The sequence below is a fragment of the Amblyomma americanum genome, chromosome 7 (assembly GCF_052857255.1).
Source record: "Amblyomma americanum isolate KBUSLIRL-KWMA chromosome 7, ASM5285725v1, whole genome shotgun sequence".
Lineage (NCBI taxonomy): Eukaryota > Metazoa > Arthropoda > Arachnida > Ixodida > Ixodidae > Amblyomma > Amblyomma americanum.
This window is the reverse complement of record NC_135503.1, coordinates 129,194,634-129,222,413: the sequence shown is the minus strand read 5'-3', so window position 1 is coordinate 129,222,413 and position 27,780 is coordinate 129,194,634. Positions and strand designations below refer to the sequence as shown.

Below are 27,780 nucleotides of genomic sequence, written 5' to 3'. Positions count from 1 at the left end.
CCATTCATCACCGCTTTCGCGCTAATCTCTATCGGATGAGCTCAGCTTATTGGCACTCTCATCGCTGTCGGACAAGCTCACCTCATTGGCATGCTCCCAGAGCTGGTCATTGTCTGTGCCGTCCATGGCGTTTGACAGCCCCGTAACTCTACAACGCTTTCAGATGGTGTCTGTCGACAACGAACACCACGCATTCAGAATCCAAGCACACACCTGCTGAAGGGTCGCTTGCTTCAGCTGCCCTGTCGGAGTTGTTCCGTGGTTGCTCGTGGCTATCCACTTGGTGTAACACCACCGAAATTCCGTCTTGAATGGCCAGTTAACACAAACGTCAAGCGGCTGCAGCATGCTTGTCAGGCCGCCAGGAATTACGACCAAGTCCGTTCGGCAGTCTGCCAGCCGAGTCTTCACTCGGTCTGTTAGGTGCCGTCTAATGCTGCTGAGCACAAGAAGGGCTTTGTGGCATAGTAAGCCTCCTGCTGGTCAGTTCTGCCTCACTGTTTTCAGCCTCTCTGTGACCAATTCGTCGGACATCCATCCTCTTTCTTGCACCCAGACTACGATACCGTGGGGGACTTCTCTCTTGGCAGAGTCTTTCTCTTAAAGACAATGTAGGGTGGAAGCTTCCTTCCATCAGCGGTGGTGCAACTCATCGCTGTGCACCTTTGCTGTTAGCTGCCAGTGATGCGCACAGAGACACTTTTTGCCTCTTTGGCTTCCACCGTGCAATTTTCAGAGGCTTCGAACCAGACAGGGGTCTGATCAGCAATGCCTATCTGGGATAGTTCGTACTTATGCTCCCTCCGAAGTGCGTTGACAAAATGATGAAACTTCATTATTTGGCTTTCGTATTCGGCTGGCAGCTTCTGGCACAACGTCTTTCGACGGCGGATGGAGAGTTGGTGCAGTTTCATAAAATAGTTGAAGCCACCCTCGACTGGCTTTGAAGTCCACAGGTATAATGTTCATGTGCTGAGCAATAGTGATTGCTTTCAGGCGAATCATTTCCGTAGACACCGCAAAGCCATTGCTGCTAGTAGTGCGAACGTACTCGACGAGGTCCCCTCAAGTTAAGTTTTGGGAACTTGCACTGTTTCCCATGGAAAGCCTTCCAAGTCCGAGTAGTCTCATTGAGGTCTTGCATTTGCATACACCAGTAGCGAACACACTTTACGTCAACATCAAACTTGCACCCAGCCTTCCGTTTACTGCGTTCTTCAGTGCGTTTTGCCACTTGCAGTTTGAAGCCTACAGTGTAGGACTGTCTGCGCTTGCCCATTGCTTTTTGTTCGCATTCAAAAGCACACAGCCTGCCATACCACAGCGCACGCAACACAGCAGATTCCGCAAGCAGTCTGCACAATCCGAACTAAGCACCGGATAAAACTCCAAATGGCCTGGGCAAGGCACCGTGAAAACCAGAAACGGAAAGCCGCGGAAGTGTCGTGTTTCGCAATGATGATGATAATGGAGGCGGTGTGGGAAAAACTAACTGGCATCATCTTGTAGCACTTTGGGACTAGGCACGTTTTAGTTTTTTTTTTTTCAAATTTTTGCGGCCGCAAGTGGGGGGTGCAGGCTATACACGAGTACTTATACGGTATATCATCATCATCAGCTGGACTACACCCACTGCAGGGCAAATGCCTCTCCCGTGTTTCTTTCATTAACCCTGTCCCGTGCCAGCTGCAGCCACCGTATCCCTGCAGACTTCTTAATCTCATCCACCCACCTAACTTTTTGCCGCCCCCTGATACGCTTGCCTTCTCTTGGAATCCACTCCGTTACCCTTAAGGACCAGCGGCTATCTTGCCTTCGCAGTACATGCCATGGCCAGGCATGCCATGGCCATGGAGGTCTCCTGGTGACCCTGCGGCGCGTCTGTGCGTACGACCTTAGGCAGTGCTGGAAGATGCGCACCACTCTTATAGATTCTTGACCATAGGCGATGCTAATGCGCATGCATAAATCGCTTCTCCTCCGCGTGCGCCGCTCCTCTGGAGACTGGAGTGCTGGCTGTTGCTTGTCGTGTGTTTCTCTTGCTTTCAAGAAGCTCGACACTGCAAACGCGAGGCCAAAGCATGCCCGATGAAAGGAGCAGCACACACCCATTAATCAGCAAAAGTAATTTCGCTAGTAATTAATCACCTTTGCTTCAAATTACTGCTTTAAAGTGACTCATTACATTACTAAATTACCAGCCCAGAAGAGTAATGCATTACATTACAAATTACCCAGAAAAGTAATATAGTTACAGTAATTTAATTACTGCCATGTCTGATCCGGAGGGGCAAAAAAAAAGCAAAAAACACACCCACGAATTCCCCCATGCATGTAGGTATTACAGCATGCATGTAGCCACACCACAGGTGCTCCTGTCAAGGGCGCACAGAGTCTTGGCACTCTACCAAGCTCGCGGAGCAAGCCATTTCCACTGGAGCTCTCATCAAAATATAAACACGCCATGGTGTTATATATCATGCCGAGCTCTGCGTCATGGATAGTGCAAAACGGAAGAGCGTGCTAGAAAAAGCTAAAGCTTAAAAAAGAAAGTAAATTATCAACGACAAAAGTGTGTGGGCATGGTCAGCGAGATCTTCTTGCGCTTAGTGCACCTTATTACACCCAGTTCATGAATGCACAATCGGGCGGAAATGGCAGAAACTACATTTGTGCGAGAAAGCGTTGGGTGGCAACAGCCAAGCAAGGTTTTTCCTCCAGCGATTGTGACGATAGCGCTTGATTCCCAAGCCATACGCGACGCCTCTTCACAGATCTCGCCATGTTGGTCTGTTTATGGAGGTTTCACGTCATTCGCTTCAAACTATTTTATTTTTATGAAACTTCCAGATAAATCTTGGTGATAAACATGTTCTGGGCAGCCAGAGATAAATTTATCGTTATTTGTGTATGATTTATTTCTACATAGGGGCAGTGGGGCAATTGACAAATCTAAAGAACTTGGTCGTTATAAGCAATATATCGTTATACCTGGTATTGTTATAAGTAGATTCCACTGTACTGCTGTTATTGATGTGTGTTCCTTTGCGGCTGTATGTCCATTACGTGCTTGCAGTGGTCTTTCATTTCTTGTGTTCATGACGTCATCTGTTTTGCTGGAATGTAAGCTTTTTGGGTTACACTGTACTTTGCAGGGTTTCCAAGCCTCGAAGATGTGAGCAGCGAGTTCAAAGTGAATGGTGGTGCTGCTGAAAGTGTCTCCAAAGAAGTGTGCTCACAGGCCCCAGAGTCATCTATGGACATAGTCGAATTGCCTCCAATGGAGGACACGTGTCCAACTGAAGATGTTCTGCAACCAACAACGACTGAAAGTGGCCATCTGCAACCAGTGATTGCCGAACGTGGTCTTCTGCGACCAACGATGACTGAAGGGGCTTGTCTCCAACCAAGGAGTACTGGAAGTGGCCTTCTGCGACCAACAATGGGTCCCCTGCTGACATTTCAGGAAGCCTTGAGTGGCAAGAAGGCAGGCCCACCTGTACAACCCATCCTGCCCTGGCCACCGGATCCATCTCTGGGCAAAGCCCTGGCCACTCGCATCGCAGAGGAGAAGGAGGCATTTTGTAGGGCTTACAACATCACCTTCAGACCCGGAACAACACTGAGGCTTGCCACTGGAGGAGGGAGTGATGATAGTTCCACGCCCCAATCTGGGACTGAGGCTAGTGCAGGAAACCGGCAGGGTAAAACAGAAGTGGGAGAGGACAGCTGTGTGTTGCCTTTGGATGCTGACCAGAGCACATGCCAAGAACAGCAAGCAGAAAGCAGCATTGCTGAAGAGGCAGGACAAGCCAGTGCCATGCCTCAGCTTGACACTGATGTTGAGCAGCGCACTTTCCAGATGCAGCAAGAAGCAAGTAGTGCTGCCTTGGCATCCGATGTCCTGTGTACAAAACAGGCAGATGCTGAGCCTGAGACATTTCCCCTGCCGCTGCAGTTAAGCAGTACGGATTTGGAATCCGAACCAACCATAACAAGAGAGGTGCAGGGCGAAGAGGACACTGTGGAAAGCTGTCCAGATGAAAATGCTGGTAATTTGGGCATGACAGAAGCCACAGGAGGCAGGGGTCACGTGAGACATTGCACTTTGCAGGAATCAAATAGTGTGCTGTCAGAATCGCAGCAGCAAAGTTTTGAGCAGAAGGGAGTAGGGAAAACCAGGAGCAGTGACAGTTATAGTCCTCAGCTGAAGCCGAACATTGCTGCTGTAGAATTTATACACACTGGACCAGGGAAAATGAAAGAGAGGAAAAGTGTGAGCTATGGGGGCAAGCAGCGACTGAAGAGCACCAGTTCTGATGAAGCTGATGATGAAGTCCATGCTGTGTCTTGTGCCAGAAGAAGCAGGAGGCATGAACAGCAGTCGTTTTCAAGAAGTCCGTTGAACAGCCCCCGTTCGCCTTCACCATCTTTGATGACGCACTTTTCCTTGGCAGGGGGAGACAGTAATCTGCCTCAAACATATCCAGCTGCAACGGCAGGCTTGTGCTATCAGTGCACACAGAAGTGTGATGATATTAGGGCAGCATGCCACAGAGAGCAGCATTCAACTTGGACTACTATGGCAAATATGTGGTTCCCTTCTTGGACACACACGCAGCCCAGTGCTGCTGCTGCTTATTTGGACTGGTCTCAAAACTGGTTTAGATGGCACCAGTGGTACATTAGGAAAATGCTAGAAGCGAATGGCTGGTATTGAGCTCTTGTTTGCCTTGCAGTTCTACATGGCAAAGGTTGCTTCTTTGTCAGTGTTTGTTGAAACTTTTGCAGGCTACAAAACACCAAAGTGCTGTTGGCTAGAAAATTAATAGAAAATGTTTCATGTGACTAAAGACTGAAGGAAAGGAATTCAAAAACACATTTAATCTAAATAAACACCTTTAAATACAAGTGACTAATTAAGATGAGGGTAAGAGAAAGCTGTTATACAGAGTGTAGGATTTTTGCTAGAGGTCAAACTACAGTTGCTGAGTTAGGGACAGTTTACCTAATAGCAATAAAATGTTCATGTTTGTTGAGTGTTATCTTTGCATCCGTGGGAACCTTTATTATTATAGAGCTGGGCAAATCCTCAACCCAGTGATGCCACACTTGCGCCAAAGCTTAATAATAATAATAATTGGTATTTGGGGAAAAGAAATGGCACAGTATCTGTCTCATATATCATGGGACACCTGAGGGAAGGGATTAAAGAGGGACTGAAAGAAGAAAAGAAGAGAGAGGTGCTGTAGTGGAGGGCTCCCGAATAATTTCGACCACCTGGGGACTAGGTGGGCCACTAGGCGGGCCAAAGCTTACTGGGCTACGGGGCGCCAAAGCTTACTGGTTAGTTTTCTAGTCTTTTTTTTTTTTTTCGTCACTGTGAGGTGACACTTCTGCACTAGTATTGAGATACCTTAGCTGCCCACCTGTTATCGTCCAATTTCGGAGACATTCTTCATATAATATTTGACTCTGAACTTCCCATGCTTTGAATGATGTCCAGCCCATGCCGCCTTGTACTGCCTCATTTGTGGGTCTGCCGTAGGCATCTAGTGCTAATCTGTAGAGGTGCCACTGAAAGCCACCTAGTAGTGGCCACTGGAAACAGAGTCGGGGCACTTTCTCAGACTTCGTCGCCATGGACAATGTGGACAACAAATTTCGCTATTTTCATTAATGCAAGGGGTGTCGAAACGTATTTTTAGGTAGAGCGATTTAAAATCAAGTACTGCTGACATCGGAGCAAGCATGTATACAATTAGCGGGAAACGCCAGTCCTACACGAACCGTTTATTCTCAAGCATGCGATAGCATTATCAGCGCTTATTGCAGTATTATCGTAGTGAGCAAACGAGGAAAACTACGTACAATTTGTGAGCAAGAGTGGATAATATTTAAGATCAGGAAAGCCCACCTTGCGATTTATGCCATGCAAACTAGCAGTACTGTTTGTGCGCAGCTGTGAATGTACAAATAACCTCAGCGTGGGGCTGCAGTTGTAATCGTAGCATTCCTGGGCGACTTGAAGCACGCGCAGTAAATGCTAGATGGTGTACTATTATCTTGAAGCACTCATTTAGACGGCGGCGACTATTCGCCGGTGTGGGCAGTGAAACATTCGAGTCGCATAGGATTTTGCCAGCAGCTTGTTTCCTGCTAGTGGGTTCTACGAGCCGAAAGGAATGTATGTTCGACTTATGCCGCGGGGAAGCCGTCGCATTCTGCATTTTTTTCTGCTCCTTTCATGCCACGAGCTTTACTCTAGTGCCACCTTGCGATAATTTGAGTTTAATTATCGAGCCGACGAATGGCTGACAAGCAAGAACTGGTAGCCAGCGACAAACTTAACACCACGCCCTTCACAGCGCACATCAGCGAAGGCATGCACGGCACGTGCCGCTTTTCACATACGGGAGCACTTGACTGCTCAAATGAGGCCCTGCTCATTACAGGAATAACATGGTTCTAAGCATAAATAATAAAGCAGGTGTCTATCGATTTCTGTTTCCTCAACAATCAGAAAACGGGCGCCACGAGCAAGTCCACTTTCCCAAGCATCACTTAGCTCGCCTACTATAAAGGCTTCCGAAAGGAAAAGACGGAAATTGCATTTTATTTCATGAAGCTAAAAAAAAATTCGAGCGACCTCCCTCCACGGTGTGCATGCAAGCACCTCAACGCAGAACACTAACACAGGTAGCAGCGTGCAGCAGACTATGCGGAGCAGGTATGCCCTTGTGACGTCAGCGATCAGAGGTTGCCAGACCAGCAGGCAGTTCGAAAAAGAAACTAAAAAGTTCGTTTTAAAAATATCTACCGTACAGAATCCACTGAAACTTCGGGGGATTGTAATTTAACTTGTTGGGAATTAAATGCAATAGGCAGGGTATGCGTGAAAACGGGCTGTCATGGCCCCTTTAAGACTGCTTACATATGTGGGAATGTGAAAGCATTACTGTCCCTGGGTGCATTGACTCCCACCCACACACAAACTGGAACGCTATACTAGGAAAGGTTGCATCACAATTTTGATATGAAAATTGTTTTTTGAGGAAAGGAAATGGCTCAGTAACTGTCTCATCTCAGTGGACACCTTGAGGGAAGGGGTAAACAGTGCGGGAAAGCGTGCAGTTGAAGGTGCTAATGTCATTGGTTTGAATCCCTGTCGCAAGCTGGCCTCCAACTTGACAAAAACATGTACCGTATTTACACAGCTGTAAGCAGATTTTTTAAGTTTGAAAATCCGAAGTTCTTATTTGAACATACGAAGTGGGGTGGTTGATTTGCAATCGAAACCAAAGCATATGGCACCGTAAATAAAGGCGATACAAGATATCAGAGATGCTACAGCGTGGTTGCAATTTTGTTTGCTCTACGGCTCTGCCTAGTAGCATTTGGCTATTTTGCGCGCTTGTTTGCATTTTTCATTTTGTTTAACTCTTAACTGCGCACTCGGTGCTCTGTGAGTGTCGAGAGTTGATAGAAGGGCCGCTGTTGTAATATCGGCGGGACTGCCATTTGAATCATTTGCATGTCCATTTGGAACGACAACGCTTGCGGGGAGTGTCAGTAGCTGTTGGAAGAGCCGACGCCGCTCACGCATAGTTTCTCTTTGGCTCTGACGCATTTGACTTCACTGCCGGCCGCGTTTTGCAAGCTTTTAATGTGCTTCGCCAATCGTCATTTTTCTTCGGAGAGATATATATAGATCTGTCTCCGCGGTTAAAAATCAATTTGTCCGCATATCTCCCGTCGGCAGGCTTGCATTTTTTCCTTTCTTGCTACCATGAAAAACTTTACCCACTGGTTTTCTATGCCAGTCTTAACTGCTCCGTGCGAGAAATGGGAAAACATTAAAAGATTTTTTACTCATCGGAAGAATGGATCATTACCATCAACAGTTGCATACAACAGTACCTTACAATATTTTAATATTCAAAATTTTTGTCTAAGAATGCTGGACATGAAGCAGGAGAACGGGCTGGTTTTCCGGAATGGCAATCGATGGTAGAAAAAGGCAAGACGCATTTGTGCATTCATTTTTTAGGAGAGAAAGAACTATGAAGCGACAGAACATAAACAAGTTTGCACGACACGCTGTGTACTTTGATCATGAGAAACTTTTTTTGATGTTCGAAAATATTGCAGGAATAAAGAACGAAAAGCTAAAAAACAAGCCGGACATGATAATCGGTCGAGATATTGAGGTTTAAAAGATTGTAAAGGATTGAGGGGTGTTGGGTACAGTCTCCTTCATGTTTGATTAATTGGGGAGCCTCTGGAATCTCTCTGCCTAGTCAACATGTGTGACGGCGTCTGTAGGATAACTGCGCGTCTTGTCAACTTCTTTGCGTTTTGAGACGCTTTAGCACCGCTTTTCCTAAATATAGATAAGCAAAAGAGGCGATATTGGTACCGATAATGGGGTTAAAGAGTGATGCGTGCAATATAAGAAATCTCTATATGCGGGTGTTTAGGCGAAGCCAGCCAAAAAAAAAAAATAGCAGTGGCTTAGCTTGGCTATGCCAGGATATACGTAGTGAGAGGTATACGTTTCCCTGGCTGAGCTTGTTGCGGTCACTGTATGTTTATCAATGAGAGACATTGGGCTCCATCTAGGTGGCTATGCGCCATCTATTACGCTCGGCAGTCTGGCATCTCCGTTTGGCAAGCCGTTCCTGTCTCTGTTCGGGCATCTCTGCTGCTCTCTTCGCCTTCTAACGCTCATTCTCTCTCTGTTGAGTAGCCGAGTGCCAGGCGACAAGTTCAGGATCGGAAGAGAGAATCTTCTCTTGTCTATACCGCCGTTTAGCAGCGGCTGGACTCTCCTTCTCTGCACCTATATCAAACATCCTGATACAGCCGACTATTGCATCTCCGCCTTTTATACGCAATGCAGCGCATGAGACGCACGGTTCGTGTGATAGAGCTGCGTGCAACGAGGCGGCGACGAAGCGCGCGGCGCGCTTCGTTCCGACGGTGCACGGAGCAGAAGCGCGGCAACGGCAAAGCGCACGCCGCACCTGGTTTTGTAACTGATAACATTCGGCCGATTTCCCTCTTGTCTAATTTGGTTAAAGTTATTGAACGCATTGTGCACAGCCGTCTTACAGATATGTTCTTGCAGTACAAGCCTTCAGTGCTTCTCAGATAGGGTTTTGTCGGGGGTGCTCGATTTGGACCACACACTTGGACTTGGAAAGCAGAATTAGGATGGCAATGGAGAAGAAAGAGGTCGCGGCTTTGGTCACCTTGGACATCGCGCGAACAAGTTTTTTTACTTGTGTTTTTTTTTATGTACCTAGGTTTTTCAGATATTATAATCCAAGTTTGGCTCGAGAGAGAACAATTAACTGCATAAAAAAAATGTTTTCCTTATGCAGTGTTTCTTTGATCGCTCGATGATGCATATTATACAAGCATTCACAAGAAAAAAAATTACAAAATGAATTTTCAGTGCATGCATATTTATTGACATTTGACATTTACATATTTAGGCATTCGCGCATGAACAAAACCATAACATAAAACAGATTAAATACCACAATACAAGCAAACGCGCTACAGTACATGTATACAGTTACCAATAATGCACGCAAGCAGCAGACATTTCGGACAGTGTTGCTCTTTCTAGGTGCTTAGGCGGGACCAAAGGTTGCTGCTTGCTCCGCTGTTCTGCTCACAAACTCCCTGATGACGTCGTCTAAACTTAGGAGCGCCGTTCTTTCCTTGTGTATATGCAAAAACAAAAGATGCGATAACCTCTTTTGAGTCGTTCGGTTGCGCAAATACGTTTTGATTCTGCGCAGAGCACTAAAAGAGCGTTCCCCAGAAGCGACAGACACTGGTATGGAAAACAGAAGCTGAGCATACCTCACGACCTGATCCATCAACTCGCGAATGTTTTGCGATTCCCTTTGTAGGATCTCCAAAATGCCCAGAGTTGTGGTAGAATCAGCACAGTTTAGAAGAGTTGATAATAGCATAAACTGCGCCGAAAGTCTGCACAAGTCAAAATCAACTGCATGCACTCCCAAAGCCGCTTCTAGTTCATTTGCTGTATACCGACTACCTCCAGTGGCGCTGGTTAAGATGTCTTCTAGTTTTACGAGCTGTTCTATGCCCGGCTGCTCAAAACGCTGTTTTGTTTCACTTATGATTCGGTCGGCAGTAGCGAAATACTCCTTGCGGAGCGCGGCCTTAACGTCAAGTGCAACTGGCTGGGCAGGTCTATCAGTCATCTCATACCTCGCAGGAGGTTTTGTCGGCCTTGACATTCGAGCTTCCTTCGGGCCTAGGCGCTGCTGTTCTGCTCGTGTGCTGCCACAGCTTCTCAAACGCAGTTTCAGACCGCAACTGGGAGGTCGCCTCGCAGAGAGCCTCTGCTGCCTTTTTTGCACCTGCGGCGCAATATGTTGAGCTCTGGAGAGCCCTTGCTAATTCTTCACAAGGCCCAAAGAAGGCTATGGAAATATTGATACCTACCAAGGTTTCAAATTTCTGCAAAAGCCGATAGTAACCTCTAAAAATAGCCTTGCTGCTTTCGGTCACTGAACCTGGTGTCTGCAAGAGCTCCTTGAGTGTCTCTTGAACTCTGGCGCAATTCTCAACGAATCTTTGCATCGCCTTGACTCTAACGGTCCATCTCATTTTGCAAAGCGGCAGGAAGTTATTTGGCCTTGATCCACTCTCCACAGCTGACTCGCGTCCTGTAGGAAGTACTATGTTAGCATAAACACTTTTGCGCTTCTTGGAGTCGAGGACAGCGTTGGAAACGTCCTTAACAGTGGTAAGAGCGTCTCCAATTATGTCACAACTCCTGCTAGCCTCTTGCAGTACCAGAGCTAAACAGTGATTACTGCAATGGACATACAATGACCGTGGCTCACAATCAGTCTTTTTTGCAGACCCGAAAAAAAACCGGACACATTCGCCGCCCCATCAAAGCAGTGGCCTCGTACACAGTGAAAGTCCCGGCCGAGGCGCAAAATCATGTCCTTGATGGCCAAGTACAGGGTCTCATATCTACTGTCAGCATTATACAGGCCGAGATACCCTTACCGAAATTCGAGATTCTCGCTCTGCACCCACCACACGCAAAAGGTGAACTGCTCGTCACCATTTACATCGGTTGTTCCATCAGCAATGACACCAAAAAATGGACTAGACTTCACGTCCTGTATAATTTCTCATTGCACACCATGGGCCATAATCTCTATAAGCTCATTCTGCATGTCACCGCTAACCCATTTCTTTCTCTTAGTCATCCGCGTCTTAAGAGGGTTCTCCAGTGAAAGTGTCCATAGGAAATACATGGGAACTTTCAAAAGCTGCAGTGTGTCTAAAAATGGCTCGATTTTCATGAGGTCTGTGGTAGCGTTTTTTTTAGGGAATGGAGGAAATGTTGCGGACAGATATTTTTTAATTTTCATTTTTTTACAAATCAGGTAAATATCCAGAAAAATAGCACTTTTAGATATGTTGGTATTTCATGTCATCTCTTGAAAATACTAAGCCAAATATCAGAATTCTGTCCGCAACATTTCCTCTCTTTTTCTTTCTTGATTGTTGAGCCGCAATTTTCGTCCATATCGAGCTTAGTGTTTGCGTTTTACAGGCTCTGAAAGTTGTGCATGTATTTTCTGCGGTGGTTTGAAATTCGCGCCGCATTTATGGATGGATACGGCTGAACCCTTTAAATCGGGCGGTGGCTCAAGCCACCTAGCCATGACTTATGAAATTTTACTCTTGTCTTGATTTTAGCCACCAATCAGATAACCTTCGCTTGGTTACTTCTACCCGCTTAAAATCTACTTTTCCTTCACTGTCCTTAAACCCCAATGCCTTGGATAAATCAGCCCCGCTGCCTTCCACTGTAGGGTGAAGCCCTTTACAGAAAAGTATCAAGTGTTCAGCCGTTTCCTCCTCTCCGCACGCAACGCACAACGTGTCTATCTCAAGATACCTGACTCTATATGTCTTATTCCGCAAAACTCCCGTCCTGGCCTCAAACAACAGAGCCACTTCGTGACGTGCTCCATCTGGCGTCAGAATATTTTGCCGCTACTAGAGTCTACCACCAACCTTTTGTTTGTGTTCGTGCGCGCAGGTTTTTACACAGAACTTGGACGAACTTGAGCTCTTTCTTTTTTCTTGCTTGGGCTGTATTCCGAAAAAATTCTGCTTTTCTTTTTTGCTCGAGCTCTTGGAGCGGAAAGGAAGTGGGATGCAAGGCCACTCCCAAAAGCACCCCCCCCCCCCGTTCCCCTCCGGGCAGCCACACAATAAGGCATTCTTAGTGCCAAAACACAGGAAGGGGGCTCCCTATTCAGGACAGTGTGGGATAACAGCATTGTTCCTTGCCCAGCGCAGGGGCGCAGTAACCCAGCTGCCGATACAAGTCAAGAATGCAGCTGCAAATATTCCTCATAGGAGGCCCTCATGAACCCAACACGCCTGGTTGAGTTATCGGGCCGAAAACCGGTACTGGGTTCATGTACGTAAATGCGTGCCGAGTCGGGAGTCCACGGGTCGGGCCCAGTCAACTACGCTGCAAGGGGCAGGTGACTCAACCTGACCCGGTGTGCTTGTAAACGCTGTCGAGTCGAAAAGTAGAGTTTTGAGAGGGGAGAGGATAAATGCGAACTTGTTTTTCACGGGCGCCGTCGCACCTCCGATACAGGAATGGCGTGCCTCAATCTTGGAGGCTGCTACTGCTTGCTCGACACTTGGTGTCGCTACAGTTGAACCGGTCTCGAATCGCTAAAATCGAGTTCATGTGAACACAAACTGGTTGAGGTGGATTGACCATGCTCAACGCGACCCCCGAATCGACCCGGCGCTATCGGGTTCATGTAAACAGGGCTAAAGGCGTAGACTGATTTTCATGACGTAGCGATTAACCTCCTTGTTCTGAGGCACTTGCCAATCACCTGCGGTTTCACGCTATACTCGCGGACAACTATCTGTGGCAGTGCAACAGCCCACATCAAGGGGAAGGGGAGAAAGGACCGTCTCCTTCCTTTTCCTGCTCAGCTTCTGCTGCACTGCAACTGCAACGTATTGAGAACCGGTCGATGCCAACGTTCGCATAGCTCTGGCTCCAAGCTAGTGAACCCAGAATGTGTCGGATCGGCATCGAAACATAGGTTCTCTAACGAATATTTGCTTGAGTGTCGCTCTTTCTCCGCAATTCTCCTCCCGACCAGGCATATCTCTGCCAGAATGTTCGCGTTATCAGTGCAGGTGCTGTCCACTGTTTGCGGATTTCCGAGCCCCCTTCTCCAGAATAGACATCTCCGTGGTGTAAATAACATGATGTCAAACGTTCATGACCTGGCTGGCAAAATCATCCAGCTTTGCTTCTGAAGCGTTTTCGCATGTGTCAAGATTTCCCCAACCGTCTGTATTTTCCCAATTAGATACGCCTCGGTATGTGCCACACCTAGTCGCACCTCCTGCACTATGCTTCCAAAAGTCGCATATTTCAATCAGAAGAACGCTCGGAAGGGGCGCTATATAAATACATATATAAAATATATTACGGAGGTCGCCGATGAAGGCGACCGCGGCCGCATTTATTGAGGGCGGCCGGAGATAAGATAGTGTGGAGTGGTGGCGGTAGCGTCCGGCCTTGGTCCCGAGCGTTCTCCCCAGCACGTGCTGGGAAAACTTCGGCCTCCTCGACATTTCGCTAGTGGCGGCCGCGTGGGTTGCTACAATATAATATATAAAATATATGAAAAGCATAAAAAGCAGGCCGCATAATGACACTTTTCCGGAAACCATATATAGTAGGTGTGGAATTTTCGCTTTCAAACCCGTGACGTCATGACAATTCAGGTGCGCTGCCGTTTTGTGTACCGAAAGAGCACACGCGGCTGGCGTGGCTGCAGCGCCCATCCTTTCTTCTATTAAACTATTCTATTAAACTTCAATTTTTATTATTTTTAAAAATAAACCACTAATAGCAACTTTGTCTAGAACAGTTGGAAGTAGCTTTTGCAATGACGAAATTTGCGTTCAGTCACCACGAATAGCAACAGGACCATTTCCGTGCTTTTGCAAACCAGACATTTCACCCTTTTACTCAAGTTTTATTTGTTCCGTTGTGAAATTATAAGCTGTGAAGGAGACATGAAACGAAGTATTTTAGCAGTAACTTAATTACTGAAGCGACTATCGCCCATAAATAAACTGAAGATTTGGGCAACGCCGATAGCAACAAACGCTCGGTGGTCATCGAAGAGAAACCTTCAAGATAATGTACTAAAGACAGCTGCAAAAACCCAGAATAATGTCGAAATAGTTGCGCCTGGCTGCAATCCTTCCAGATAACGCTGATCGCATCTCGCATAACAAAGTGATCAACGATTTTGAGCTCAGAACAAACAAGTAGTACAACAGTTTCGCGGCACTACTTCTGTCAAAGAAGCATCGGCCGGATGCTTAAACGAAAAGTAAGGTCAAGAACAGCAAAGACAATGCAAAATAAACACTGGCAGCGCAAACAATGAGAGCGCAAAAAGATTTTCACTGAGGCTGCGTTGTCGAATCGGCGTCCACACTCGTACACGCGTTCGCCAGGCTTTTATTGCGTGTGCCGACGGAGGAATACGCGGAATACGGAATAGCCGGCCGAAGGGGAGGTGTTCCCAAGGTATGTCAAGAGATGACTCGCACTTATGTGTTCTGGTTAGGAGAACCCAACACTGCTTCTAACTACAGGCTGTATACCCCACCCTACCATTGTAAATGTATTTTCACAGAAAAGATGCTAGGCAGCTTAGGGGGACCCAGACAGGAAAACGTACTTTTCCTTGTGGTGGCTGAGTGGTGGGTGACTGGAAAAAGGTCAATTCTGTGACCACCACCCCTTGAGACGGGTCATTCTTTTGTGCTTCCATCTCCCAGCTTTGGCAGGATATACACAGAAAGTAGTCGGCCCTACTTTTTGTTCGCGGACGAATTAATACTGTCGTGTCGCTGTCAAGGAGATGTCGCGGTAAAATTTACACACCTGGAGGGGGAACAGAAGTTCCCACCTTTTTGTGGTACTTAAGTGCTGCCATCTATCGACAGAAAAAGTTCAAATCTGAGTTGTCACGTAGCTCCATGGTGAGCCCTCTTAAGGACCGATACATCCTCTGACCTCTCGTTAGCAAATGGAGCAAATTTCCATCACATTTACCTCGTCCTCGAAGAGCTTGACCTGTGCGGCGGGGTAGCGCACATAGTTAACTATGACACGAAGTGCTGCTGCCCTGGCCTCCTCCCGCTGTTTTTTGTACTGCTGCGAAAAGAGACGCAAAACAGGAATGCCTGCCTGGCATGACAAGTTTCGGCTCACGGAGGCCAAGTGAAATTTGCTCTTTTCATGTGACTGGAACTTCTCGATAGCTTTTTTCCAATTGTTAAAACCAACCTTAACAAAAGCTGGTTCCATACTTCCAGCACTGTCCCCTCTTTCATCGAAATGTCGACGGCACTCGTGACACAAGACTGCGTGGCTTTTGCTTTCATAAAAAAGGCAAGGAATTGGCAAAAACCAATCACGTTGGCACGATCTACCGCCTCGGTTTATGGGGAGCCTGTAGGTTTCGGCTGGAAGTGACCGACAGTCGTAGAGCGCTGACTCGCCCTCCCTCGATCTGTTTCTTGAATTCGTGAAGGCAAGCGAATGCACATTGCTTGTTTCATCAAAGTTGGTTCCTCCTGCTGTTCGACGTGAAGGCGCCGTTGTTGGAGCTTCTACAAATGAAATCAAAGGCGTATGGTCACATTTTGCTTTTCACATCGGGCTCCTTCTCCAATTTTCAGTGCATGGTCTTTAAAACATGCGAAATCAAGTTTCCTGGACATTTTCCCGAATCAATTATGTATAACAAGGTATTATCATTAGCATAGGAGATAGGCGGCTTTTCTTTTGTTTGGAAACGCTGAAAATGCTTACCGACGAACCAGTCTGCGGATGGTAGGGACAGCTTGGAATGATGAGTGGAGTCATCGCCGATTGGTTGAACATCGACAGCGTTCGTGCTGTCGGGACGGGCTGGACTGAGTTCTGCAGGAGAAGCGCCATCTGGTAGCGACCGAGAAAAGCGAAGAAGCAAAAAGTGTGGTTGAACGGATGCATTGACACAAATGGAAGTCAGGATGAAGTACTAAGAACTGTAATATAACCTTGAGATCATCCTCTTCGCCGGCACGTACGCTTTGGAGCGGGTATGAAGAAACTGTTTACCTTTTTTTGGAGCCAGAAATTACGCGGAAGGCTGGAACTAATACACTAGCGATTACAAGTGACACGGAAACACCGCTCAATGCACCGTGCATTCAATGCATTCAAGAAGAGGAACACAGTCAGAGATCAAAAGTGAACTTCTCTCCGAAGAGAGGATCTTAAGATAAGATCATAATGGAGGATGCAGATGCAGGATGCAAAAAGAGCATGATTCACTGCACATCGCCGTCCAGTTTTATACTGTTCTCCGTCCCTAGATTCCCCAGGTTGAGGACGTCTCCGCCAGGGTGGGAGTGGCCTAAAACTTGCATTCTCGCGCAAAAACTCGCGCGAGCCAACTGACACCTCCGCACATATGGACACGCCCCTGGCATAAGTTGAGCACGTGGGAGAGGGGGATGCGGTAGGGACACCGCCGGGCTGCTAGGTGGCGTCAGCTGGGCACCCACGGTCGACGAACCCTGTTCTTCCTTTGAAGAAGCCGACGCGCTAAGCCTGAGCGCCCCGTCGGGAGATAATCCAAAGTGGTTGTGCCGACGACTGCTGTGGACGAGCGGCACTGAAGACCACCGAGAGGGTTGATTTCCACTCTTGAGCTCTTGCTCGTTCGGATCCCGGGAAGCCATACTTGGTTGTGCCACTAGCCTAGCGCGGGGAAGGTATGAAGGCGGCCGCTGACCGGCGGCGTCTGGTCTCCTGAAAGGGAATTTTCGCAGAGTCTTGCTCCCCGTTTTGTTTCCTCGCCACGAGCGGGCGAAGCGCGGTAATGGCACTACGCTGACACATGGGTCCACCCGGTGCAGCAGTAAAGCCTGGACTCCATGTACGCGAAAACTCACGCGAACGCGAAGGCGACGGCGGCAAGCGACGAGCGACGCCGTCGCGCGAAGCAAAATGCATGTGTCGCTTGCCGTGTCGCTCGGATCTGCACCCACAGAAAATTTCGCTCGTCGCCGGGAAGTCCCCCACGCGGCTGGCCAATCAGAACCCCCCAAAGCCGTTTCCGGTTTGTACACGGTTTCTCACGGGTACATCTCACGAAACCAGCCCGTCGTCTTGGTCATCGCCATCGTCGAGAAAATATTTGGTTTTGTAGCTGAGAGGCAGACCCGCACGATTTAAATAATTAAAACAATCTACTTGTTGGGTGCGGAGGGCTAACAGAATTTGGAGCGGGCTACGCGAGCGGGCGTACTGCAGGGAGAGATGCGTGTCGAGCCGCGGGTACCGGCGCTCGATCCACCGTGCCGCTGCGCTCCAACTGTGCAGAAACACTCGCGGCGCGCATTCTCAGTGGTATATTATAGTTTGCTCACTTACAGTCAGGTTGCGGTGACAGTTTATGGGAGTGTTTTTACTAAGCCGGAGTGCACAGGCACCGAACGAAAGCACACCTCCCCCGTGAACCCGTGATGTGACTTCGTCTCCGCAAGCACGCCTTTGGCTATCTCCACTGCCGCTACACCGCTGCCGTAGAGGAAATATTCCTTTGGCCCTGACTATGAGGCACACTCACAAAATTTTAAGAGAGAGAACAGGTTACGGGCGTGTTTCTAAGCTTGAGTGCGCAAAGCACGGAATCCGCTGCGCACGTCGCGGGTTCGCGTCGCCTGCCGCCTTCGCTTGCATGGAGGTTGCCCACAAGCGACAGAGCGAACGCCAGCCGTCGCCGCCGCCGTCGCCTTCGCGTTCGCGTGAGTTTTCGCGTACATGGAGTCCAGGCTTAACTCAGTGCAGCCTGGGAGCGATCGTCGTCAAGTTGCTAATGATGAGACCCGCTGGCGCCGATCTTAACAACATGCATCCGTCTGGCCCTGTTTGTCGTCTGGCCTGGCTCGAGATGGTCACGAGAAGACGCTCACTACTTTCCGTGTTTACGACTTAAAAAAAATTCTTTATGCTTCTATATTTGAATCAAGTTTTTACTTGCTTTTTGTGCATTTTTATTTTGCACCTTTCGAAATGGTGGCGATCAACAATGCTGACTTAGCTGACGCACGTGACTACGGCCAGGAGGGAACGGCATTTTGGGTAAATACCCTGGGCACAGCGTGATCCTCCGAAATGTACAAATTTTATATGCCAATTTTGGAGTCATGAAAAGAACAGCCATAAACTCAAAAGTTTGTTGGTCATTATGCCGGTTGTTGAATCATATTACTAAAGCGCTTACACAGATATTCCGCGAAGCCCAGCGATTGTCTCAATAGCATTTTAACTCTATGGTTTCAGTCGGTTGAACTGCTAAGGACTCCGCGAAACATGGAGGCCAAAACGGCATTTCGGCGTGACTGCTGCTGCTGTTGCTGACCCTTAGTTTCGGTTAGAGTCGCGTCAAGCCAAATCAGTCTCCTTCACTGGCTTATGCTAGGCACCATACTTCCGCTACTTCTGATTATGATCTTTCCCAAGTATGGAAAAACGTGACTTTTCCACCAGCGCAACGGGTCTAGTTCATTTTACCAGCGCGAACCGCTGCATCCGTTGTCTTGGGCGATTCCGTGTCAGTGCGCCATCATGATTCGTGCTCATGCAGTGCAGAGAAATACGTTTACTTTTGTGTTCACCACGAAACCTCGGGCACGTATTGGTTGTTCGGCGTGCATCATGAATCCTTCGCACAGCGGCGGTATACAGGCGTTGTAGGTGAGGCAGCAGTGACGGTAGTGCTAACCGTTGTGTGTTCGATCACGATGGTAAAAACACAAATGTCTTTACAGACACGGAAAAATGCAGGGGGGAAACGGTACCGGCCCACTCTGTCTCTTGCTTTGCAGCGGACGGCGCGGTTTTCGGCGAGCTGGCTTTGTGAACCATCACTTGCTCACAGCGTCACAGCTGCTGATTGCAGTTGCCGGATTTGATACGCAGATGAGCCTGCACATTGGGCACCGATGCAGTGCTGCATGTTAACTGAAAAAAAAAATTATCGCTCTAGCATATGGTAGCATGTGCATTGAGGATACCTGATTATGATGTATGAGATAACCTCACATTTTCATGTCCCTACTCGGTGGTTTCACTAGCTATGGCGTTAGGCTGCTGATCCCAAGGATGTTGGATCGAGTCCCGGCCGTGGTGGCCGCATCTCGATGGAGAGCAAATGCAAGAACGCTCATGGGCTGTGCGTTGTCTGCGCACATTGTACCCATTTGGCCAAGATTAATACGGAGTCCTTCGCTATGGCGTCTCTTATAGCCCATGCGCAGCTTTGAGTCGCAATACCTGCCTTTCAGATTTAAATAATTTATACAAACGGATGAGTGCGAAAGATCCCAACTGGTTTATGGAACAATTCCCAGTTGATTCCAGCTGTAACCAAATGGAAGCCAGTTTGAGCAGTTAATATTTTTCCCCTGGAAATCGACTAGTCCCATTTTAAATGTGAACTGTACTTTTGTTTCATTCTGGAAATTTATTGTATGGCAAATAAGGTTTCATATACATACGTCAACTTAGGGCCTCTGTGCAGCTGTGGTCCAACGAGAGGGCTGAGTCGGGCTGGTTGGTTCATGTTGAACGGTACGACGAAACAGCGCTGACGGACGGGACAGAAGAGGAGACACCCTCTTCCGTCCCGCCCGTCAACGCTGTTTCGTCGCAACTTTCAGCTGTGGTTAATAGTCATCTGATTATATGGTTTACTTCTAAGCCTTGAATTGAAACTTTAACATCTGCAAAACCAAAATAAATGGTGAGGGGAGGGTATTCCTCACATCGCTCAGATTGCTTCAATTACCCCACCACACGGCTCAAACACGCACCATTTCATGTGGACTGTCAAGGGCTTTTAAACGGTATATCTGAACTCAATATTTCCAGTTGCGGATAAACACACCTTATGTTATTTGCACGCACTGCAAAAGAACATTGCTGAAATATGAATTCTATTTTGACAACGAATATATTTGGCGGAAAATAAGACGGAGGCATGGCAATAAATAAAACACGCACCATGGGTTCTCGGTTCCATACTAGTCCACCGCTGTTGTTAATGATGAGCTGCTGCGCTGTCAGTGCTTGCTGTTAAGCTGTATCTCTAACGAATTTTCTATTTCAAAAGGAGCAAAATTAAGGAGGCATACTCAACTAAAATAATAAAGTAAGCGCAGATAGAGCAGTACACGCCGGAATAAGCCCCAAAAAAGGCTGGAGCTGTCCACGGAGGTTGAAAAACGGCGCCGGCCTTTCTTGATCTCGGTAAAAGCTTCCGCCAAGCTCCCTAAAGGTCGACTCCACAGGCCCTTCCGAAGCGCTTCTTTATATATAGCCACTGGAATGGACCACTTTTCCAAGTAACGTCCTGCGCATGCGCAAAGCCTCCTCGTCCGCCAATTTTGACGACTGAATTTTTGAACAGGAGAGGAGCTCGCTGAACGTGCTTTTCCACGACGTCCCCTCGATGCGACAAACTACTGCACAATAAAGGACCATCTGGAAAAATCTGTAAGTCAGCTTTCCGCAAGGCATGCTTTCCAAGCAAAAGTTCTCGTTCCGAGACGACACTCTCGCATTCTTTGTGCAGTCGGGTTCCCCCTTCTGAGTAACCTCTGGAATATCGCGATTTGACTTCAAGATGGCCTCGAGAGAGGGGGGATCGCTGTCAACCTCCTGTAGCACCGCAGTAGAGGTTAGGCAGGAAATTCAAGGAAACGGGCTTTGTTTCCGTGGCGGCCGGAGTGGACTCATACTAACCCTTCTTAGAATTTTGTGCTCAACAAATTAGACTGACCCCGCACCGTCGCGCCGACTTCTTCCCTTCACCCCTCGGTACGCCTAGCCCGAACAATGAACAGCCCACCAGCCACTTCGCGACCACAAAGATCGGTCTTCCCCCTTTTCGTGCGCCACGCTAAGCGATGACACATCCGACTCACAAAGACGACGGTGATGGGGACTCCCGGAAAACTTCCCTTCGCATACGTTAATGGATTCCGCCATTTTTTAACAAAGGAAAAGCAAAGCCAGCTCCCTGCTTCTGCAGCTACTCCGAATTGGTACCTGCGCCAGAGTGTTTTATTGCGAAGCAATACTACTTTAGGTCGCATTTCAGCCCGTTCCGTGGCGAGGCGGTGGTAGGCACCATTGACCTTTAGCGTGACCTCGCTGCGTGACGTCACACCACGTGACCTAGAGTGACATCACACCAGCTGTGTAAAAACGGGGCCCCATCTCACGCCGTCGCGAGGCGAGGCGGTAGCCACCAACGGCGGCCTAACTCCCGCTCCTCTCACCAGGGGCGCTACGGTCAGAGTGACGTCACACCAGCTCTATAAAACAGCTCCGCTCCTCTCGACAAGGCGGTCATACAGCCAGATGTTACGATGGTGCCTACGAATAAGGCAGCTCGGCAGAATGCAAAGAGGAAGCATCAGCGAGCTACGGAGACGGAAGAAGAACGACTTTCTAAGCGGCGTGCCCAGTATGCAGCTCGGCGACAACGTGCAACCTCCTCTGTGGAGACAGCAGAAGCAAAGGAAGAAATTATGAGTTTGCCCGACAGTGAGTCTCCTTCTACTAGTTCAGAACGCGACTAAACGGCAGAGGCGTGTCCAAGAAACCCCGGAACAGCGGCAGCAGCGGCTCGAGAAGGAACGTGCGTTTCGAGAGAAGGAAAACGAAAAGCGAAGAAAACAGCGTGCAGAAGAAACACCCCAGCAGAGACAAGAGCGTTCGAGGAAAAGACAGGAGAAATCTCTCACCAAGACTGGCCCTGCTTCGCAATCACCAGGCTTAACCAAGCTAAGCCACGGCCGTTTTTTTTTATTGTTAAAATTGCCGTTGTATGAAAACCAAAATGCGGGCTAGCACCCTAATTCATGCCTGTTCCACAGACTTGGGGGTGTCTTCAACGTTTGAGGTGGACGTCCATCTCTCCACATTCACTCACAGTAGAATGCGCAGACGACTATTGACAACGTATTTTTCTACATGTAGTGCCATTTAGCGGCTGCCACATCAATTAACATAAATAGCATAGGTTAGCCCGAAACGATGGCGCTACACATACGCACCAACATTTCTTTTGGGGAATCATTTCTAGAGGAGAAAATAAATTAGTCTCGAAACTTTACAGACAAAGGTTGTACTTTTCCTCCCTCAATTGACCTCACTTTTGAATCCATGGCCCTCCCTCACCCTCACCGTCATTTTGAAACGTTATCGGGCTCTCCGTCACCCTCACTTCGAAGATTTTGCTGGTCCGCCCTCATCCTCACATCGTCGACTCTCCCTCACTTTCACTGCCAGTTGTTTTAAAACGAGTTATTTTTGTAGTCGGCAACTTCTGGCGATATTACTGAGTACTAAACATATAAGACAAGCCATGAAGGCACTCGAACAAGAGGCTAGATGTTTATGTTTTGTGTGTGTTGTTTGAGCTAATAGTGAGACAAAACCGAGATAGTTCCAAGTTGAGCCCCAAAAGATCACTCTGCCTTTACTTCTGGCACGCACTGCGTGCGTACATGTGCCCTGCACTTACAACATTTCATTGTTATCTATATGCAATGGAAAAATTTGCGCGTTCTTGTGTCTCGGTAAAAAACGCCAAGAATATATCGAAAACAATGCAGTAGCGTTGCCACGACAATTACAATAAGTGATAAGCACAGAATAGACGTAGAACAAGAAAATTTCGTAGGTCGCTTAATTACCCTTACCCGACTACTTTGCGATAGCATAGCGTCGTCTGAATTTCACTGCTTCTAATCTCCCGCCATTTCATGCGGTTTGCTGCATGCTCGTCTGATGACGCTTCCACGCGCACGGATGGAAGATGATGAAGACCACGCCTTCAAACTACAGCGTGAGAGACTGGCACTTTAACACGCGTGAACGCGGGTACGTGACGAAGACGACGACATTGCAAGCAGAGCTCGAGAGCTTGGCATTTTTTTTAAAGCGAAATTTATTGCCCCCAAGGCATCAATGATGGGTGAAGGTGTGATGAATGATGTAGTAGAGATTAAATGAATGGAAAAAGGTTAGCTGATTTGATGAAGTCGAGCAGAGAACAATGGTACGGTCCCTGCGTCCAGGCAATGTATGAAGCAGGGTTGTTTGGTGAAAGACCTGCTGCCATCAGGTGCCGGGTCCTTGTAGGCGTGAGAGCTGGGCAGTCCCACAGTAAGTGTGCACTTTCCTTTTCTTTCTTCTTGGCAACAACAGACAGACAGTAAGTGATGAATGACGGCCTCAATGTCCTCGTGTTTACATATCGGACACCCTGGCCGAGGAAACAATTCTCGGTACTGAGGCCACTTCCGAGTGATGGCTGGTGTGAGGGCAACCCCGACCCGGATCCTCCTAAGCGCAACCTCCTCTGCACGGGTATGACCGCGGGGGAGGGTTACCGCACACGTAGGGATGAGAGCACGTGAGCGGCGCCGGAGGAGTTCCTTTCTTGATGAAAGGAGGGTAAAATTGTCCAAATGAAGGAGCCGAGGCGGTGATGAGTTTGTATTCGCAAGGCGGGTCGCTAAATCTGCCTGGCTTTGATAGGTCAGCAGATCTCGTGGGACCCACTCAATACGTACTGGCTGCGGGATGCGTGAGAGCCTGGCATTTCTTACAGGCAGTACGTGAAGATTTTTCCCAACTGATTGTTCATCTGAGGGAAGTGTATGAGCCGACCGACTTTAAACGGGAGTGACACTCGCTCTTGGTGATGTGCTCAGCCTTACATTGTCTAGGGCTCTGTTGCTCTGTCTTTTGTAGCGATAGCTACATTACGCTAGCACTTCGAGCCTTCAGCGTGGTGCCCCTTGAGCTGCGTGGCCACCCTTGAGCTCCGTGGCGGCCATGTGGCTGGTCACCTGGCGCGGAGCAGCTGCCGGCGGCGCGGCGCGCCGGCAAAACCGACTGGGGGGAGAGGGTGAATGCACGCTCAGGGACGAAGGTGAAAAACGCCCTGTGAAACGGTGCAGCGAAAGACTGACTTTGCAATTCGACGGAGCGAATTCCACGCGACTAGCTGTAGATATTGCGTCACTCCGCGTTTAACCAGAGGTAAACCACAGCCATTTTTTGCGATGTGTTTCGTGGCGTTTCCTAAAAGCTTTGAAGAGAATTTAGTTAATGTGAATAGAATATATTATTAATATAATAAATACCCCGCTTAAAAAAAAAACGCGTTGGCGCAGTGGTCTGAAGCAGCGGCCAGAGGAACTGATTCTTTTGCGCTGCCGCGAGTTCAGATCCCGCTCCGTCAGCTATGAAGTTTTAACGCGATAGCGTGAAGGGCTCCGTGTCGCAGAAAAGCAAGTGTCGTCATCGGCGGTGTTGGCCGTGAGGGAAAAAATCCCAGAAACATTAATAAATAAAACTGTGTAGGAAATTGGTCGAAATGGGGAACCGAACCAGGGACCCCGGAGTGCGAGACGAGCACGCTAACCACTCCGCCACGCCAGCTTTTCTGTCTTTATTGCCTGTTTTGACAGTTCACAACAGATCGCAAACATACGTTCTGCGCTGCACTCTCAAACGTCAAGAGCGGACATGTCTCACTCACTTGAGAAAAATAAAAACTTTCAAAGAACACAACTCTCCCCTCATTTCGATAACTTCATCTCCAAAACATAGCTTCTTGTACACTTCACGCAGCTTAAATATGTTTTCTTCGACGTAATCTCGGACAGACCGCGCATCTTCATCGCAGTATCGTACAGCCATCCTGCTTCGCCAAATGCTTTGCATTCCAAGAAGGAAAATTACATCGTATTTATAAAGATCCGGCTCAACGTCCAGGAATCGTATCCCATACGGCGTCAAGGGTAAGTCTCTATTGTACGCTGGAGCACGTCCCAAAAAAGCACCACATCCCAGCAATCAATAAAGACGTGTTCTGTTGACTCTGGTTTGTGACACAACAAGCAGTCAGCACCCCATGGTAAAAACAATCCCTTCTCCTCCATCCATGTTTTAACCGGCAACGTACCAGTATGCAACTTGAATAAAAACGTCTTCACGCCGGCTGGCACCACTATTTTCCTTTCCTCCTTGGCCTCCGCTATACAGAGATCGATATATTGGCTCGGGGAAGACAGCGTCAAGCAAATCTTTTAGCAATTTCTTATGCCTGACATTTGAAAGGTATTCCAAACTGAACCGAGCATTTAGAAACCGGAAAGCAAACATCACTTCTTTCAAAGCTCTACTTGCACTGTATCGCATCCCGTCTACAGTGGAAATAACATAGTTTAACAAAGCCGAAGAAATCCTCACTTGAATAAAAGTCCGCAGGAAAGGGTCGCGTTGATCTCGAAGAAACAGAAACCTTGACACCACCTGCCTCAGGTACAAGTGTGGCAAGGAAAGACCCCCTTTTCTCAAACGCAGAAATAAAATAAGCCCCGCCGCGGTGGCTCAGTGGTTAGGGCGCTCGACTACTGATCCGGACTTCCCGGGTTCGAACCCGACCGCGGCGGCTGCGTTTTTATGGAGGAAAAACGCTATGGCGCCCGTGTGCTGTGCGATGTCAGTGCACGTTAAAGATCCCCAGGTGGTCGAAATTATTCCGGAGCCCTCCACTACGGAACCTATTATCCTTTCTTCTTTCACTCCCTCCTTTATCCCTTCCCTTACGGCGCGGTTCAGGTGTCCAACGATATATGAGACAGATACTGCGCCATTTCCTTTCCCCCCAAAAACCAATTATTATTACTAAATAAAATAAATTGTCACATTTAGTCCTCTCCCATGAGGACTTCCAAATAAAAACTGCGAAGAGACAATGAAACTTTTGAATGCTAAGTCGATAGCACGAAAGGAGCTGCAACAAACAGCACACTTTTGAAACCGGCCATGCATTACATATGTTTGCGCGCGCGAATATAGAGAGTTCCTTTCCCAACCTTTTCTGTTCACGCGTGGACAATTCTCGAATTTTCTTCTTCCAAAAGTCACCGTTATCTCGATACTTGTCAAGAGGGACATCTAGGTATTTGGAAAGGACATGTGACCAATTTACACTTGCGTGAAACAAAGGCACTGATGTCCAGTTCCCATGCCAAACGCCCGCACATTTGTCCAGATTAACAACGCTATTTGTTACATCACAAAACCTGCGAACAACCGACATCGCACGTTCTATGCTGCTGTGGTCGCTACAAAAAATTGCCACATCATCGGCATAAGCCAATACCTTAATTTCACATGCTTCTTGTTGAAAACCATGAAGAGGGCTGTTATTAATTACTTTCCGGCATGGTTCGTTGGTTTGGAATGAACAAAGGCGCGTCTAGTGAATACGGTGCTGTCTTAGAAGTGTACTTTAGAGACATGCACTGTGGTGTATATTAGTAATTATGAGCATGGAAATTACAGAAGTCGCAGTTATGCTAGTAGCAAAGTACCTTTCCGCTACTTTTCCTCTTCGCTTGGCGCGCACATAGCGCCATCAGGCGGCGCCCACTAAAACCGTTCTCTCCTCCTCCTCGCAATGAACGCCACTGCCCCAATAGCGCGCGAAGGCAGCGCCTCCCTCTCGTTTCGTTCGGGAGCAGGGGGGCCGTGCGGGTACGCAGGAATCACGCAGTGAGCGGCGAACAATGCAGCGCACATCCAAGGCGAGTTCACCACGAAGCTTGCGGCTTGTTGCCCGTTCGTTCGGCGCGGAAGCTATGCTGACGATCGTGGTATCGGGTTTGTCGAGAACGATGTGCCGACGAACTATGACTGCAACTTGAGTCCCGCGCGTTTCGGCAAGGATTCTGGCAGCGCTTCTATGTGGTCTGCCACTCCGCGCGTCCGTTTCAGCGTAGATAGCATCAGCAGCATCAGGTTCACGACGCGGCTTCTAAGGCGTTGGCCGTGACCGAAAAATCTCGGACGGATTAATAAAAAAAAAGAGTAGCAAGTTGGTCTATACGTAGAGAATTCATAACCCATTGCGCTATCGCGTCATACCCTCAAGCCGGAGCTTGAGTGACCCCTCCAATTTTGTTTTATTTCATTAGTGTCTTTTCCGATGCGACGCCTGGCATTCCGCTGCAGTGAGGCTCTTATGCTGTCGCTAAAATAAAACATTATTCAGGCCACTTGGACACCGAACGGGTCGCTAAAATGCAGCATTTGGGCTGAATAATGGATGAATAATGGATGGCAGCACCTGCCATCGCATGGCGGTGGCGCGTAGCTTAACCGCTGCACCTATGCGCCAGGAGCGGAATCAGGACTCCCAGGTATCTGTGAATGCAGAGAATCACCAATTCTGCAGCAATACAAGTCTAAAATGGTGCAATATTACGCAAACTTGCATCACATGATGTATCAAAGTAAGCCAGTTCAGGTCAAGCAAAACCATAGAAACTCAAGATAAACCGTGCAAAATCAGGGCTATTGGTGCTAGCGCACGATAATTCATGGTTAACCCCATCTATACCACCCGTGATTTTTTTTCTTGCAGGTCTACGCATTACTCAAACGCTGCGTGTAAATTCCCTACCATGCCTGCAAGAGATTTGGTTCATAAAATCAGGCGCGCTATTACGTACACTTCACCAGGGATATAGAAATAAACCAAGAGATGTTCC

The 27,780-nt window shown here is 48.1% G+C and overlaps 3 protein-coding genes across 5 annotated transcripts in view; 1 reads left to right on the top strand and 2 right to left on the bottom strand.

Moving 5' to 3' along the window:
• The window catches only part of LOC144099570 (uncharacterized), a 67,617-nt gene extending 62,578 nt beyond the window's left edge, over positions 1–5,039 (top strand). For all 3 annotated transcript variants that reach the window (XM_077632989.1, XM_077632988.1, XM_077632987.1), the window contains one exon: positions 3,156–5,039. In XM_077632989.1, the coding sequence (XP_077489115.1) occupies positions 3,156–4,720 (1,565 nt within the window). In that variant the 3' untranslated portion in view covers positions 4,721–5,039. The remainder of the gene's footprint in view (positions 1–3,155) is intronic.
• LOC144098049 (RNA transcription, translation and transport factor protein) overlaps positions 1–27,780 on the bottom strand; it is a gene marked incomplete at its 5' end in the record, with an annotated part of 363,795 nt that overhangs the window by 97,103 nt on the left and 238,912 nt on the right. The gene's annotated exons all lie outside the window — the stretch shown is intronic.
• LOC144096854 (uncharacterized) lies at positions 9,623–10,244 on the bottom strand. The gene has a single exon (XM_077629706.1). The coding sequence runs from the start codon at positions 10,242–10,244 to the stop codon at positions 9,642–9,644; it is 603 nt and encodes a 200-aa protein (XP_077485832.1). The 3' UTR covers positions 9,623–9,641.

What these genes read in the sequence shown, in the direction of transcription:
- LOC144096854 (XM_077629706.1), bottom strand. Translation starts at nt 10,244, where the DNA reads ATGACTGATAGACCTGCCCAGCCAGTTGCACTTGACGTTAAGGCCGCG.